We start from the raw sequence: 18,008 nt of genomic DNA on the forward strand, positions 1-18,008 counted from the left end.
AGTTTTACATGGCCTTCTCCATGTTACTTATATATATATATATATATATATAAAAATCATTTTCAGTGCCTTTTTAGTTTTGGTTTATTGCAAAGTGTGAAGTCAAGTAACTTTGTTCCCTAATATCTTATTTTAGATATTATATTTAGATATTACCATTTTGGCATGTAAGTCCAGAAGGCTGAATCTGTTTTTTTTGTTTGTTTGTTTGTTTGTTTGGTTTTTTTTATGCACTTGTTATTTCTTAGTTAACTCACAACCCTACATGTAACCTAACACTTCTGACTCCACTCCAGGATGACACAATACACCAGTTTTCTCTAAAATGTCTTGACTGTGAACCGAAACTCACATTTAACACAATTTACTCCAGTTTCTTCAAGACTTATTTTTAAAACAGTAGACAGTGTTCTTTACTTTAAAACCAAACGTTAAAAGTACTCCAGGAAAGGAAGATAGGCTTGACGTGGAACCACAGAGTCTTGATTCAAAATACCAGATGTGTGACCTTGATAGGGTCCTGACTCCCCTTTGGAACTTAACAATCTAGGCCTCTATCGTCTGCTTTTCTCCTACCATTCTTATCTTCCAAGATTCTCCTCTTACCTTCCAAGAGCCCACTGTTCTCTGAGCATTCAGTGGCTTTTCCAGTACAACGTTCATATGTTCCCCATGAGCAGTTTCTCAGTTGAGGTTTCCTCTCCCAAAATGACTCCTACGTTATGTCAAGGTGACACAGAACTAGCCAGCACATCTGGAATGGTCACAGCTTTGTATTATGAAACTTCTTACATGGCGCATTTGGAAGACTGCTAGTGGGGATTGATTCCTCAAAAGACAGCTTGTAATAAAATCGCGGCATTTTTCAGATGAGTCTAAGTGTTTCTTTCACCTCCATTACTGTATCTAGCTTGAATCAAACATTTTCTGCTTATATAGGTGCAATTCTGGTGATGAGAACAGATTGCTTGGTCAAGGAGAACTTTCAGGAGAAAACGTTGCCAAAATCTGGTCATCAAGGGTTTCTGCTGTTGTCAAGATAGGACTGACCTTCTGTTCGCTAAGCTATTGGCTTCCCAAATCAGAGCTCAGTTTTTTATAGTCTACCCTGGAAATCTGGAGTTTACCACATTACTTTTTGACAGGTAGGTCTGTGTTGAGTACTGTACACATTAAATAGGGCCTCTTGGAGAGAATGAGAGGTCGAAAAAATAAGGGGTTTTCAACCTTTCTTCTGATTATTGTGTCATCAGGAACCTTCATGCTGTGGTGACACTGAACACCAGTAAGACAACTGCAAAAGTCATGCTGGCCCTCAGAGTCACCACAGACTCCTCCCTGTGTTTCTTAGAGTCATAGCACCAGCCGGTAGGCACCTCTCCCAATATCCTTTGCTTTAGGTTCTTATTGTTCTTTATCCGTTCTGTTCTGTTTGGCATTAGCTGCTTCCTGGAGCCATCCCTTTCACATCTCCAGAGCATAATTAGCGACTCTTTATTCTATTTTTTTTTTCTGTGAAATAATTGATACAGTTTGCACCTCTGGCACTCCTGACTGAGACAGACAATGATGTGCTTGCAAAAACAGTCAAAGCAAGTTTCAGTTCTCAAGTTTCCTTGTTAGGTTAATAACTTCTGGCAATGTCTCTGATGTGTACGTGATTCAAAGTCTTCATAGATCTCCACATGCAGGGAAATGGAGGCATTACTAATCAGGATGTCTCAAGTCTCAAATATTTTGCCTAAAGATAGAATGGCTTGTTATATAATGATTTATTCTGATTTTGGTCTTTTAAAGTGATCGTCATTAGAGGAACAACTGGCAAAATTTGATTAGATGTAGGAAACATGTTGTAATTACATATGGAGGAAATGAATAGGTACGCGAGTGTTGCTTGCCTCGGGTGTGCACGCATCTTGGGTAATTAAAAATGAGCAAACCTTGGGAAAACAGAGGAAGTGGAGGTACTTACTGTCATGCTTTTAATAAAATTAGTCTAATAGTTCAGTCAATTTTAACTAAATATAAAGACACTAAGAAAAGTACTGAACAATTTCAAATTTCTGTGGGAACACATTCATTGTATAATCTGCCTGAGAACACAGTCTGCAAATCAGTCTGCAGTTATATGGAACACGTATCCCTAATCCAAGAATTTTCAACTGTTTTTAAAAATGTTCATTTTAAAATTTCATAAAATTAAGAGAGGAAACAAACAAACAAAATCCATTTGAATCTTGAGATAAAAAACTTTCTTATGGTACACTTTTTGTCTCACTAGGGTTCTCATGGTGGTTTAGAGAATATAGAATATTTTCTTTACCTTTTTCTATAAAGAAATTTCACAGAATGCTAATTCTTTAGTATAGCCATTAGTGGCTTATTTTCTGAACCACGTTAAAATAATTTTCTGGGATTTTTGAAATACTGGTCAAATATTGTTAATTTTTGAATGAATTCATGAAGATTATAAATTTAATCTACTTTTTCATTGTTGGAAAAACATTAAGTCTTGGTTTTCCCTACATAGGCAATATGTTTCTCTTGTTCTTGACATATTGTTGTTGTTTTTTGATTAGTTTTGTTTTGTTTGTTTGTTTGTTTGTTTGTTTTCAAGACATGGTTTCTCTGTACCTGTCCTGGAACTCCCTCTGTAGACCAGGCTGGTCTCGAACTCACAGAGATCTGCCTGCTTCTGCCTCCTGAGTGCTGAGATTAAAGGCATGAGCTACCAACGCGTGGCTTGCTTAGTTGTTTTGAAGATTACATTTAATCCACAACTTCAGTGTCAACTGGTTAGCAGATTTCTGTTAGCAAGTGGCTTATCACTCATAATTGTACAGAGTACACCCTTATGACCCTTCCAGAAAGATTTAAATGCTGAGAACGCATACTGGATATTTCTAAGTAGGGAGACAGGAAGCATGTTTTTGAGGAAATGAAATGTATATTTAAAAATTCATTCCTTGTCAGGCTACTTTTCATGAAAACATAAAATAATTAACTAAGTACCTTGCATTTATTAATCATGCACAATTTCTTGCTTATGTTCATATTTAACAAATTACAGCAAGAAAGAACGTTAAGTAGATTAGAGGATAATTTTAAAGAGATGAGGGGTGAAATTACCTTAAATTGATGAATTACAACAATCCACAAAGTAGACAGAATAATGTATGTAATTACAGCTATGAACACAAGTTTTTAAAAACCTGGAGTGGTATAGAAATGAATAGATTATATGGTGATTTTCACTGTGCTTTTAGAATCCATGCTGAAATGTAATCCCCTCTGCAGTGGTACTGAGGCAGGCACATTTGGGAAGTTGTTTATCATGAATTGATGGGTGTGTTTTGGAAAGAAGCTCCTGAGAGTGTTCACCCGTTCTGCCCTTCTGCCTTCTGCCATGTAAGAACATAACAAGGGCGTCTTGGAAGCAGGGAGGATGGATCCCAAAGCAACATTGAATTCTCCAGTGCCTAATCTTGGTATGTTTTCATAACTGTGAGAATAATTTCCATTACTCATAAAATATCCAGTCTATTTGGGAGCACATTCCCCATCGAGGGATACTCCCTTAGCCTAGAGGCAGGAGGGAGGGCCTAGTCCCTACTCTAAATCACTTCACAGATTTTGATGATCCCTCCTGGAGGGCATCACCCTCTCTGTGGAGTGTGTGTGAGAGGAATGGATGGGAGGGGGGAGTCAGGGGGCATGGGAGGGAGAGGAAACTGGGATCAATATGTAAAGTAAGAGAAGATAATAAATATAAAAAAATCCAGTCTAAGACATTTTATCAACACACACACACATACACACACACTCACTCACATACACACATACACTAACTATAAAGGTTTACATTGGAAATTTTTTCCACAATCCTACAATACTAACATATCGAAGGCCAAATAATTTAATTAAATTCAGAGGCATAAATTGTATAAAAATTTGAGGAACAAGAAACAAATTTATCAGTAGGCTATCTGAATGGTTGCAGAGAAACCCCTGAAGAATTTGTACAAAACTGTTCATATTTTTAATGAGCATATTTAGTAGTTTTCTATAAGTTAAAATCCAATGCATTGCTATACACCTGCATTCAGAAGTTGGAGACTATTACAATTGTTGAAGAAGATATTTGTAACTACAACCTAAAGATGACATGCTTAGTAAGAAACCAAACATGTGCAGGGACTTTTAAAACAAAACCCACAAAACTTAGAATAATATTGAGATGTTAATGTCAGTAGAATATTGAGCTCTGGGGCCAACACTGTCTGTCAAACAAGTGTCAACATTTCTTTTTGAGAAATGTGTTGACAGTGTGGAACACTGTAGTTCAAACAAAGAAACTTCATCTAGAGCAGTGCTTCTGGAGCTTCCTAACGCCACGCCCCTTTAATACAGCTCCTCATATTGTAGTGACCCCAACCATAAAATTATTTTTGTTGCTACTTCATAACTGTAATTTTGCTACTGTTGTGATTCATAATGTAATTATCAGTGCTTTCCAATGATCTCTGGGGGTTTGTGACCCATGGGTTGACTGTGATTTGTTACGCACCATGGAACTTACATTGTAGTAATCATAAATCAATTTTCAATGGATATAATTTCATAAGAGTAAACATATCCTGGTGTGGTGGTTCAAATGAAAATGGCCCCTACAGGCTCATAGGGCGTGGCACTATTAGGAGGCATGGTCTCGTTGTAGTAGGTGTGGTCTTGTTGGAGAAAGTGCATCACAGAGGATGAGTTTTGAGGTTTCAAACACTCAAGTCAGGCCCAGTGTCTGTCTCTCTGCCTCCCGCTTGGGGATCCAAATATAGAACTCAACTACTGTCCTGTCTGCCTGCGTTCGCCCATGCTTCCTCCCATGCTGATAAGCGATTAAACATCTGAAATGTAAGCCAGACCCAGGTAAATGCTTTCTTTTATAAGAGTTGCCATGGTCATGGTGTCTCCATGGCAATAGAAACCCTAACTAAAATACCTAGTCATCTTTTTTGATCTAAATCTTTAAAGAAAGTATACACACACACACACACACACACACACACACCCCTCCACATGAAAAGTTTGCAAAGTCCTTGGTGACTGAAATTCTTCAACACATATAGGGCATGTTTACTGCAGGTTCTCTTACATGAAAACTTGTCCAAAGCCCATGAAACGGATAGGAATAATGCTCTTATCTTAAAGGAAGATGCAGTTACAAGGTGAGATGAAGACCTCAATTGCTGTTTGTGTTCTTTCTCCCATGCCGTCAAGACATTATGTGCTAAAGGCAAGCAGAGCCCTCTCTAGAGCCTCAGTGACTAGGTTCAAATCTCTCTGTACATACTTCTAGCTTTGCAACAATTTGTCATATACTGCCCTCACCAATCTCTGTCTCCACCACACATATCTTTGTTAAAAATACAGGGCTGGAGAGATAGGTCAGTGGTTAAGGATGCTTACTGCTCTTAAAGAGGAACCAAGTTCAGTTCCCGATGTCAAGTGGTTCAGAATTATCTGTAACTCCAGCTCCAGAGGATCCGACAGCCTGTTCTGGCTCTACACTTAGGTGCATGCACATACACACATGGAAAAAATATCTTTAAAAAACAGAGGAACAATCCATGCCAGGGTGCATGGATTCTCTCACCTTGTTCTCAAGCACAGTAAACTGGGTAGCATAACACGGAAGTCAGAAGCTGTGATGTCTGCCTTCCCTAGGCTTATCTCAGTGTGCACACCCAGGGGATTCTTGGAGCAGGCTGGCTGGCTATGGAGTCAATACTGGGGGATGGCTGGTGAGAACAGAAATGGAGACAGGGCTGGTTCGGGAGGGGCACAGGAGGAGAGCTGAGTATGGGGGTGTGTGTAAGAGGGAGAGGGACAGTGCTTGGTTACAGAGGTGCTCAGTGTCTCTAGGCCAAGGACCCAGTAGCAATGTGTGCAGCTGTCACACTACAGGCCTCCTAGTTCAGGAGTCCTTCCTATCCAGATCTCAAAGATATCCCAGTTTCTCCTTCAGGAGGGACGCAGCAGAAGCAGGCAAGACATTTTAGGGAGGGAATTTTTATTTAAAGACAGATTGACACTTTTGATCACAAACAAATAAAAACCTGTTTTTGCTATTGATAAACAGCCCCAAAGGGCAGCATAATAACTCGCTGGATATGGTTAAAATAAAACAGTGAATTGTAGTGATATCTTATTTGCGATCTAACAAATAAGCTTTCCGGAAGATCCGAGTGAGAAGTTAAGCCACTAGTTAGCCTTACAGGGCTGGCAGTGAAGACACGCACCTTTAATCCTAGGATTTGGGAGGCGGAGGCTGATGAACTTCTATGAGTTCAAGACCACCCTGGGCTACACTAGACTGATCCGGTCTCAAAAAAAACAAAAACAAAAACAAAAACCAAAAACAAACAAAAAACAGAGCTTACATCTTTGGTCCCAGCATTTGGGAATCACATACCTTTAATTCCAGCACTAGGGAGGCAGAGACAGGAGTTATGTGTCTGGGCAGAGAGAGGAATATAAGGCATGGGGAGACAGGAGCTCAGAGCATTCAGCCTGAGGATTCGTAGGGACAGGATCACCCATGCAGTCTGAGAACTCAGTAGAGGTAAGGACTAGTGCCTGGCTGCTCTGTTCCTCTGATCTTTCAGCATTTACCCCTACATCTAACTTGAGCTTTTATTATTAAGACTACAGTGAATATTCTTCATGCATTATCTTATAGCTTGGGTGAAAATCCTGCCACCCTTGCACTTGCTGAGAGTACTTTTTGCCAGGTCTTATATACGCATCATACAATTTAATTCTCACTCACACAAGCCCTTTGAGGCAGCAATCACTATAACCCCCATTTTATAGATCAGGAAAACGGGGCTTGGAGAGATTAAGTGACTTTCCCTAAATCAGTCAACAATGGAAAAGCTGACTGATTACTCAGAGGCCTTCATTTAACTATAGATACATTGGATTTTGGAAAGTTGACACTGCCTAATGGGAAACTTCTGTGTACAGAATGCTGGTTTTTCTTACAAAGTATTTTGTTTTTGTTTGCTTTCTAATTAGACTTTGTGATTCTAGTCTTTGGGCATTCTTTAAAGAAAAAAAAAGCTGGAAAACTACTGTCAGAACACTGCCAACTGATAGGCAGTGAGACGTCCATAAGTCTTCATGGGAAAGGCAATTTCATTACAGCTTGGAGCGTGCTGACCAGGGACTAACTTTCTAAATCATCACAGCAATCTTCAAGGCTATATACAAACCCCTTCAACTCTTGTGCAGCCACATAACAGCTATGTATTGGTTATCACTTCAGGTTCATGTACATAAAGTAAGGATGGCCACATGTCAGGTGAGGATTAGCAGAGATGAATCTTGTAATACACTTAAGTTTTTCTTTTTTCTTTTTCCCTGCCCCACAATTGGTACTTAAATAGTCAACACACACCTTCTCTAATTCTGAATTTTTTTTCGTGATATGCAATATACAGTTTCCTGTGGTTTATTACATAGTCAAACAATGAGCGTAACTCCTAGCTTTCATTATTTTAGTGTTCAGCAATCACATATATGCACTCAATGCTTTAATGCCCGGGGTTATGAAGACACGAAGACAGAAAGAATATCCTAGAGTCTATTTGACAAGTTCAGTTAGCACATTTGCTTACCAGCTCACTGAATTCGTTATTGCCTAGGTCAAGTCTCTCCAGCTGGGCCAGTTTGTGCATTGACCTACAACAGATGGAGAAAAGTAGCATTATGAGGTAGCACTTGACATTCCCCTCTAAAGATAGCCACAACGGCAGGTTTTTCCAACTGTAGCACATACGAAATACCTCGGTGTTCCTCCACAAGAGATGAAACACAAATGCACAGAGAAGCACGTGAATGGCCACCCAGGGACAGTTATAGCAGACCATAGTCCACAGTACTGGCTCTCCAAGGCAGTGTGTGATGGGGGTCCAGGATCAGCTGTTTCACACACTGGGATTCTCACTGAATATCTGCGTCAGGAGGCTTAGGACAGGCCCACTGTCACACTTCAAGGAATCACTGAGGTGGTTTATTAATCACAAGTGGCTGAAGCCAGTCCTCGTAAAGGGAATCCTACCTATCGGCTGAGGCCACCATCAGCTTTTTCCTTTCTCTCCATTTCAGCAGCCTCTGCTACAGACACACTGTTATCACCGATTCCTTAAATATACTGAATGAATTGGGGCTGCAACAGGGCTGAGCCTTGGCTAAGAACCTTGACCAAGAACTTGCTTCAGAGGCATTCTAGAGCATGCCTAGTAAACTTTTCTCTATCATTACTAAGTTAGCATGCAATATAATAAAAGATAATGACTTTTTGAAAAGATTTTATCCTCCCCCCCCCATCTACTCTACCACCCTTAAATCCATTCTGCGCAGAGGCTACTGAAATACCAGAAACAAAAACCTTATAAATTTTGTTTTCTTTACCTCAAAGTAGATATAAAAGCCATTACATTTTAATGACAATTAGGTGAAAATATACTGCAATCTAGACTCAAAGAGTGTGTCTTTCACATAGCCACAATATTTTGGGATATTATCACGTACTGGTTTGGGGTACAGTAATGAACAAAGCTGACAACAATTCCTTCACCAAAAGACTTTATGTCCAATCAGAGGAGATTGACAGCAAGCAAAACGATTGAGTAAAATACAGTAATACGTTAGGTTATAAGTGCTTTAGTGAAACTTAGGCAGATGTGGTGGACGAGAAGGAGACTTCTCACAGGGATTTTATTTTCAGCAAGGTTATCAAGTTCCACTTTATCAAGATGAGATTCCTCAAGAGCTCAAGTATTTTGATTATTATCTCCAAGTCATCAAGATGAAAGGCATTGCTCACATTACAAGCAGCCCACAATCTTGATCGAATAGCGCTGACACAACTAGATGAACTGCATAGAAAATGCGTTTGAATGTTGCTAGATACATAGAACGGCACTCCTTCAGCTGTGAGGGTGTGATTGGAGTAGCTGATGAGGCTACTTGAAGCTTGGGAGACATAACCAGGAATGAAATGTCAAAGAGATAGTTCCCAAAACTGTTTCACAGAGAAACCCTGTTTCGGGGTCCAGGGTGGGGGCAGAAAAAAGAAAGAAAAACAGTCACAAAGTCATATGTCTAGCCATAAAGTCTGAGTTTTATTCTAAAGGCAACATAAGCTTTTAATACTTCTGTAGGAAGGAGATACTGGGCTTTTATTTCAGATGCTCATTTTGGAATTGAGACATTGTAGCAAGCAAGGAGAGGCAGTAGCCACAATGAAGCCATATTAACTGAGAACCAGAAACAGGATATAGTGAGCTGGATACCATGGTGACACATATGATTTGCTCTGGGAGATACATGATCTCATGAATCACTAGGTATGTGAAGAGGAGATAAAATTGGGTACCTTGATTGGGTAGCATGTGGGAACAGTGATGGGGAAATTCTAAGGAAGGGATAGATTGAAAAAAATTCACATTAAATATTTTATTAAGTTTAACATGAGACACTTGTATTATGGAAAGTGTGTATGCATGTGTGTGTGTGCGTGAGTGTGTGTGTGTGTGTGTGTGTGAGAGAGAGAGAGAGAGAGAGAGAGAGAGAGAAAGAGAGATCTTGAATGGAGATTAATATTTGCGAAATAAAAGGATACACTCCTTATCTATCCCATTAGAATTTGGCACACATTCTTACTGTCGTATTCTTCCCATCTATCTCCATATCTTAAAATGTGCTTCATGATACTCAGAAGTTCCTGTGTGGACACACAGCCCAGAGTGACTATGAGGCTTTGTTCATCATTGTAAGGTCATGTGTTTCTCCTCTCCATACATCTCTAGCACTGAACAGATGCTTCTGGAAAGAGGATGAGGCATCTGAGTGTAGTGAGGTAGTCCTTCTGTAGCACTGACCACGCCCATTGGGGGGTGGAGCTATGGGCGGAGGTGACCTGAGGAAGGAGGTCGGAGGGGGCCAATAGTTATATTGTTTAAGTATTTGTTCCTGCTTTACTCAGGAAAGTTTTAATCAGTCTTTTTAGCTAAGTTCCCGAGTATTACAGATTATCTTCACTCACATTTCCTGTACCTATGAGATTAGTCAGATATAGATGCTTAATCTTCAATCCTTCATAGACATGCAGAACATGGCATTTAAATGTTTTAATATTAGTACTCCATTGACATGAGACACTGTTGCTCCTGACAGCACCGTGCATTTTCCCGAAAATATGTTGGACACTGTTGTTGCTCCTGCTGGAGTTCAATCTCGCCTCAGCTAATGGCCTGTTGGGCATAGAATTGCCCCCACCTTGACCACTGATTTGGACATGCAGTCCTATGTGCTTGCAGGAGACAAATATAGAAGACTGCTTGACCTTGCCAAGTCAGGGTAAGACAGCCATTCTATTTCCCTGCTGTTGTTGTGGTCTGTCAAGTTCTCTTGGCCTTAGCCAAATCTGGGTGTACCAACGTCGCTGTGAGACCTAGGGTGACTGTTCAGGTGGCTTGCTGTTTCTGTCCTTGCTGCACCGTTTTGGAAGTTGTCCATCCGCATTTCCTGTCTACTCTAGTATTGTTATTTTCCTTCTCAGGTCTTGATGAGGTTGAAGATTAAACTATCACAACTATTATTCTCTCTTCCTAGTTAGATATATTAGGTACTAGACTTACGTTTTCCAGCTTAGGACAACTCTATTGTAAACTCCATTATGCCCTCACCCTAGGACTAGATATGTAGGTCATTTTGTTCTCGATTTTCCTTTTCTTAGAGCACACTTGTTATTCACTGTTTTGTATATAGTTTTGTATTAAGCCTAAATCTTTTCTTTAGACTAAAAGGGGAATTGTAGTGAGGTAGTCCTTCTGTAGCACTGACCACGCCCATTGGGGGGTGGAGCTATGGGCGGAGGTGACCTGAGGAAGGAGGTCGGAGGGGGCCAGGAAGGCGCTCTCTTTCTGGCGTGACTCGGACAGGAGAGGATCGGGTTGAATTTCCTGGTGTTCATCTGTCTAGGTTGTAAGTTATTTCTCCCTGAATAAACATCTATTCGGCCTATTTGTTTATCCTGATCCTTATTTACCGCAATATCTGAGAGATAATTAGAGATTTTTTTTCTGACTCTGAGAACATTGAGACATGGAGAACACAGGTTTGACCAGGAGTAAAGAACCCTGTGACCTGCAGTGAGGGGTCCCATGGTCAGTGTGGTAGGGTAAACAAGATGATCACAGAGGTAGCAGTCGCTTGCCTGTGATGTGGCTATGTAGTTCTATGTAACAAGTCTCTTTACTGAGAATGACAGTTCTCTGAAGATCAGAGTCCCTCAGTTTAACTCTTGAACCCTTAGCTTCAAAGAGAAGACAATATAAAATGACACACTTATTGTCATGCACTGTGAGGAAAGCTCAAGATAAAATTAAATATATTAAAAGAAGAAATAAATAATACCTTGTCTGCCAGAGCACTCAAGAACATATATTAGTTACAGGATTTGTCTCCTTTCTAGGCCAAACTGTTCTTTCTTTAATTACCCTTGTGTGACAACTTCAGCGCTGACATATGCTAATTATCCCTTTGGGGTCCTACTAAAATTCCCCAGTTTATTTTCCAAAGCAGGATAAAGTCCAAATTCAGGGTCCTTATCCTTATAAAGATTTATCGGAATGGAGCCATGTCTGCCTGTTAAGGTGTCAGATATCTATGGAACTGAGCGGCCTGGGCAAACGCCTTGTGACCTGCAGAGCCTGAAAGATTGCACGAAGTCTGCTGTCTACATGGTCTGTATAGAGATAACGATTTTCTTCTAATAGTGTAGTTTAAATTCAACTTCTCTTGTGGGGAGAACAGGAGCCTCTATGATGAATGTTACCCTTGTCTAGTTCTAGTTAGAGTTGTGGGCTATCACTTTTGAAATGTTTAGTTTAGACTTACCCTAGACTCCACCCCTCACTACACATTCAATGAAGTCTTCCACAATGCCTCTGACGTCTTTATAGTTTGCTGCTTGAGCAGATGGGAGCCTTCTCTTGGGCTTTCTGAACTATTTTCAAAAGCTCGTTATTTTATTGACAATACATGCTCTTCAGTTTTATTGTGTGTCATTTTGCTCATAGGATACTGTTTTCATTATTATTAATGGTTTTATTTTCTTGTTATATTCTTCCATTTCTGAAGTTATCTTTACAATATGATACCTTAAAGATAACTACATCTTATTTGTTTTGTAAAAGACATCATTCAATATTATTTATGTGTATGACTGAAAACAGTAAACTTTTGATCACGATTTCTACATAGACTCCAGCCTGGAACAGAAAATGTACCAACTTTTGTCTTATTCTTTTTATAAATCTTTGTTCTCATTATCTTTGCATAATTTATATATATATATATATATATATATATATATAATGTACATGGATATAAAAACACAAATGTAGTTCCTGTTCAATTGAAATAAACTTGGAATTTAAACAGAAATTGTGGAACTCATTGAAGATATTTCAGGAATAGTGAAAATGTTTATATTTTTTACTATTTAAAAGGTAATAAAATATTTATGAATTAATCTAGGTGTATAAAAGTACTTTCTCATCAAGACCTCCGTATCACAAATAATGACACAAAACTTATTATTAATTATGAAAGCTTGGCCATTATCTTAGGCTTATCCCACTATAACTTAAATTAACCCTTTAGTAAATGTTCTGCCACGTGCATCAGTTACCTCTATATGCATGTCCAGCCTCTTTAATGTCTCCTCACCTCTGTTCTTCCCAGAGTTCTCTCTCTCCCTGGAAATCCCACCTATTTGTAGGTGTCTGAAGAAACACTGAATGAAGACACCAGACTCAAATAGTGTGCATGAGCAAGGAGCACACACTTGCACAACCTTGGGCAAGTCTGGATGTGACTCAGAAGGGGCTGCAGGACTTGTCCTTGAGACACTGTGTGGCTGAATCAGGCCTTGTGTGTGTTCTCTCCCTTGTCCCTGAATGCAAGGATGTTGTGGATAAATGACCCTTTGTTGGGAGAGATACCTGTTTTTCTCTCTGAGAACTGAAACATAAATTCAGTTGTAAAGGTGGGAAAGTGTAAACCCTTCACTATTACCTGCTGCCTAGCTATTGACCATTCAGCTCTTTGTTAATCCCATCACAGTGGCACACCTACACACAGTGTAAACAAATATTCCACAACATTTCCCCCTTTTTGTTTTAACTCTAACATAGCAAAACTACATACAATAAGAACAGTTATCAGGTATTGTCTAAATAAAAAGGAAAGATTGTAACTCTAACATAGTAAAACTATACACAATAAGGACAATTATCAGGTAAGCCCAGTCCACACGTATTTGGAAAATTCAGAGAAAATACTCTATTATATATCCTATCTTAGTGAGTCCCAAGTTTTATATCTAAACCACATCCTAATATAACTTGCATTATCACCCTAAAAATATCTTTTTAGACCATTAAACATCTTTTTTAGATAAACAACTTGAGCTTTTATTTTTCTCAACCTTATAAACTTTATGTCTCTTATTTAAGTTACTTTTTTGAATTTGGTGACAAAGAAAACAGTGTAACTGTCTAGTCTTCAGTATCGATCAGAGGCCCAAGAAGGATAAAATAATACTGAGTAAACAGGAAGTACAGAGCTAGCAACTTCTAAATTTATAGAAATGCCAGAGACAACTGGCTGCCTGGACAGTCGCCCAAGGTTCCTCTGCAATGTTAGAGCATCCATTCAGCCTTCAGGCCTAGAATATCTGACAGACTTTTCTATGAATCAGGGATTTTGAAGGACTTCCCTACCTTGTCTTGATAAAGTTTGGCAATCACCTTCTTTTGAGTCTTGCTTGTACAATTTGAACAGCAGTACAGGCAAGGGCTGTTTCTTGCCCAATAGATAAATTTGTCACCAATGAAAGTAAACTCCATATGGAGGTTTTTCAATGCCCATCCTCTCTGAAGTAGATTGATGCTTCTAGAAGCAGACATATCTCACTCTCACGAAAAGCCTTATGTTATCAAAACATCTTAAAGACCATGTTATGTAAATTTCAGAAGTGTTTGAAGACCACCTATCTATCTAAAATACATGTTTGACCTTGAAAGCATACCTACACGACTAACAGTTTGATTTTCATAGATGGATAAATACTAACCCATATTTCTTAATTATGCTAAATAGTTTATAATAAATAACATTCAGGTTTGTAGCAATATACAGAAATCTATACCACTGTAAAGTAGTTAAGACTAGTAGTTGATTATTTTTTGTTTAAAAGTAGATAGTTGCTAGCTAAGCACAGGTGTGTATTTGTGTGTATTTATTAAATGTATTGTTGGCTTCCATTGTATATCTTGACTTTGTTTTTCAATAATGTCATGTATTTTCATCTTTCCCACACCCCGTCATTCTTTCTTTTGCTCTCCTCACACCATTTCCCTTTCACGCGCTAGGTGCTAAACTCTAATTATTCTGTCAAATTGTCCCCACATTTCTCATTTAGATGGCTCCATTTAATAAGTATACTGACATAGAGAGTGAGCAGGCCTGATGGCATTTCTATGGTAGTAGCCTGCCGTGAGCCTTCATCCATTTGTTCCAGTTGCTTCTTTTTTGGCCGACACTACGTTGGGCAGTGGAGCTGCCACGTTTTTTAAGGTTTCTCAAACCTGGCATCAGTGGTGCTTCGAGACAGCCTTTTCTCTGACACAGGGGTTATCAAGTGTGGTGTGGGAGTTCCGGTGCGTCCTACACAGCCTCTTCTCCACAGGCCTCATTTTCTAAATGGGAATGACCTTTAAGTGAGCAACTGCTTCCCAGGGTGATAACTGTGAGAAAAAGAATGTGTATAGATTGCCACAGGAGGTCGAAAGAACTAAAGATTCAGTAATTAGGAATAATGTTAGGAAGCAGTGACATTTCCACTGGGGTTTGAAGGGTTTGTTACATGAATCATATGTATTTGCACATCTGAAAAGACACAATGAAGACATTGAAAGAGTGAGTACATCCGAGCACAGATAGAACTCTATTCTTCTGAGTTTGTATCTTGAATAACAGTGCATATTATACAGACATGTCTATTCAAAGGAGGTGAAAGATTTTGGTTCAAGGTGGAGAAATTTTCGTGGGAGTTTGTGCTGAGTCCACCATCTTGTTGACATAGACAGAAAAGATGTCTGGGGTGGGGGAGTTTCTCAGTTGTTGACAGCTTGTATCAGAAGCCTTGCCTCACTAGACCATCAGTATCACCCAACAGCTATCATAAGCAAAATATCTGCAGACTGACCAGATGGCCACCTGCTTTCCTCGTTACCAGGAAGGACAGGAGCTGCCTCCACTGTCTACTTTGCTCTTCAGTTTTCTCAGCTGCGTTATGAGGAGGTAGGCATGCTGAACCTGGCTTCTTTGTTTACCATGGCCATTGTTTAAATGCCCAGCACTCAACTTTAATGAAAAAATGTGCTCTGACGCTCAAGGTAGTCTATTCCAGGGGTTAGGAAACATTTTCAGAAGTGGACTAGATGGGTAACGCTGCAGGCTCTGTGGCCCATGTGGTCTCTGTTTTAATCTCTCTAATCTGCTATCATAGAGAAAGTGCTGCCATTGATGACGTGTCAACAACCAGGCATGGGAGTATCCAGTAAAGATCCACCCCCTCTCTGTTATCTATCTATCTATCTATCTATCTATCTATCTATCTATCTACCTATTATCTATAATCTATCTATCATCTATCTATCTACCTATCATCTATAATCTATCTATCATCTATCTATCTATCTATCTATCTATCTATCTATCTATCTATCTATCATCTATCTATTATCATCTATTTATCTATCATTTATCTATCTCTATCATCTATAATCTATCTATCATCTATCTATTATCATCTATCTATTCTATCTATCATATCTATCTATCTCTCTATCATTTATCTATATCTATCTATCTATCTATCATCATCATCTATCTATATCTATCTATCATCTATTTACCATCTATCTGTCATCTATTATCTATCTATCATCTCTATCATCTATCAATCAATCAATCTGTATCACCTATCTACCATCTACCTATCATCTATTGGTCTATTCTTATTTTATGTGTATGAATATGTACCACATGTATGCCTGGTGTCAATGGAGGACTGAAGAGGGGATAGGATGATCCCCTGGACCTGCATTTGTAGGTGGTTGTGAGCTGTCATGTCAGTTTTGGGAATTGAACCTGGGTCCTCTACAAGGAGTGTTTTTCACCACAAAGTAATCTCTGCAGACCTACAATAAAGCTTTATTTATGAAAAACAAACTTTCTAAAGTTTCCATCACTTGGTCTCACACCTAGATAACATTACAGGTTTGTGCCATTAACCTAGTTCCTATGGGTAGTGAAGATTTCAAATTCTTCACAAAGGGCAGTTAAATGAAGAGTTAAGAATAAGGATTGTCAGGAAGCTTCCCATAGAAAATTATTTACAAGTTCTTTTGAAATAGTAATTTCTTGTTGCACATGTTAATGTTGTCTGTGACACTGGCCCTCAAAACCATCCTTTGGCTATGCTTTTAAAATAAAGAATTCCCCACCATGCTATTGCTTTGCAGCACTTACCCGTTTCAAACACTCCAGCTGGCACAGGATGGAAGACAATGCAGTATTTCCACAGTCTGTCACACTGATGGAATAGTGCGATCTATGGTTTCCTTTTCATCTCATTCAGAGGTTTTCTCTGCTCAGATGTAAAATTACCTCCGAGCCACATAAAGCTGGCAGCATCCCCTGCTCCCCCAAGGAGTCACTTGGTGCCTGATTTACAGGATTCTGAGAGATATTGGCATGGACTTTTGCATCTCAGATTTACTCTCTCCCATTACTGGCTATTTGTGGCACAAAGACGGGAAAACTCAACATTGCTATCTCATGCTTCTCAATCAGAATTTAGAGAAGGGTTTTTGTGCTTCATCCGGGCTATGCACCAAGCTGGGTAGACACACGTTTTATAATTTATAGCTGCCAGTTTCACATGATCATGTTTTGCTCTTGGTAAAAACTTATGCATTTAAGGAACCCCATATCACACAGGATTTTGTTGTTCTTATTACAGAACTCATACCAGAATCTAGAAAGTTCAGTAATTAACTTTCTTTGAAAACACAACTACAGGGCCAATGAGATAGCTTAGTGGGAGAGATGCTTGTCTGCAGCCTTGCAGCCTAAGTTCAATGCTGGCATACTCAGTGTCAGGAGAGAATCGACCCCCATGAGCTGTCTTCTGCTCTCCGCCACATATGTGTATGCAGGCACACACAAATAAATATAATGTGTAATTACTAGTATACCTCATTATGTAGATATAACACATTATGCCCAAAACCTGGAAACAACATAAATTTAGTGTTTTATGGCAAATAAAATATAATTTCCATGATTTAATGTCTTAAAGAAAAAAATTTCGTGTGTGTGTGTGTGTGTGTGTGTGTGTGTGTGTATGCATGTATGTGTGTTGCTGTTTTTTCTTTCCTGCCAGGTCCCACATCTGTCTTTCTCAGACCCATATAAGCATACAGAAACTATTAATTATAAAATTGTTGGCTGATGGCTAGGGTTTCTTACTGGTTAGCTCTCTCTTAATTATTAAACCACTTCTATAAGTCTATGCATTTCTACATGGCCTTATCTTACCAGAAAACCTGGCACATCCTATCATCCTGGCCCTTCCATGGGGTCTTTTCTGTAGCCTCTCTTTGCCTACCTTTCCCAGAATTCCCATCTCCTAGCCCCGCCTATCTTCCTGACTACATTGGTCAAGCAGTGTTTTATTCACTAACCAATAAGAGAAACATATACAGAAGGTCATCCCCCATCGTGTGTGTGTGTGTGTGTGTGTGTGTGTGTGTGTGTGTGCGTGTGCATTGGTATGCACAGGTATGGTATGGTGGACAGAGGTCTAG

General features: G+C 39.3%; 1 protein-coding gene across 8 annotated transcripts in view; it reads right to left on the minus strand.

Annotated features, from left to right (window-relative positions):
* Lrrc7 (leucine rich repeat containing 7) overlaps positions 1–18,008 on the minus strand; it is a 439,615-nt gene that overhangs the window by 129,855 nt on the left and 291,752 nt on the right. For all 8 annotated transcript variants that reach the window (XM_051195799.1, XM_051195785.1, XM_051195793.1 and 5 more), the window contains one exon: positions 7,677–7,740. In XM_051195799.1, the coding sequence (XP_051051756.1) occupies positions 7,677–7,740 (64 nt within the window). The remainder of the gene's footprint in view (positions 1–7,676; positions 7,741–18,008) is intronic.

This window comes from Phodopus roborovskii, unplaced genomic scaffold (genome assembly GCF_943737965.1).
Source record: "Phodopus roborovskii unplaced genomic scaffold, PHOROB, whole genome shotgun sequence".
NCBI classification, from domain to species: Eukaryota; Metazoa; Chordata; class Mammalia; order Rodentia; family Cricetidae; genus Phodopus; species Phodopus roborovskii.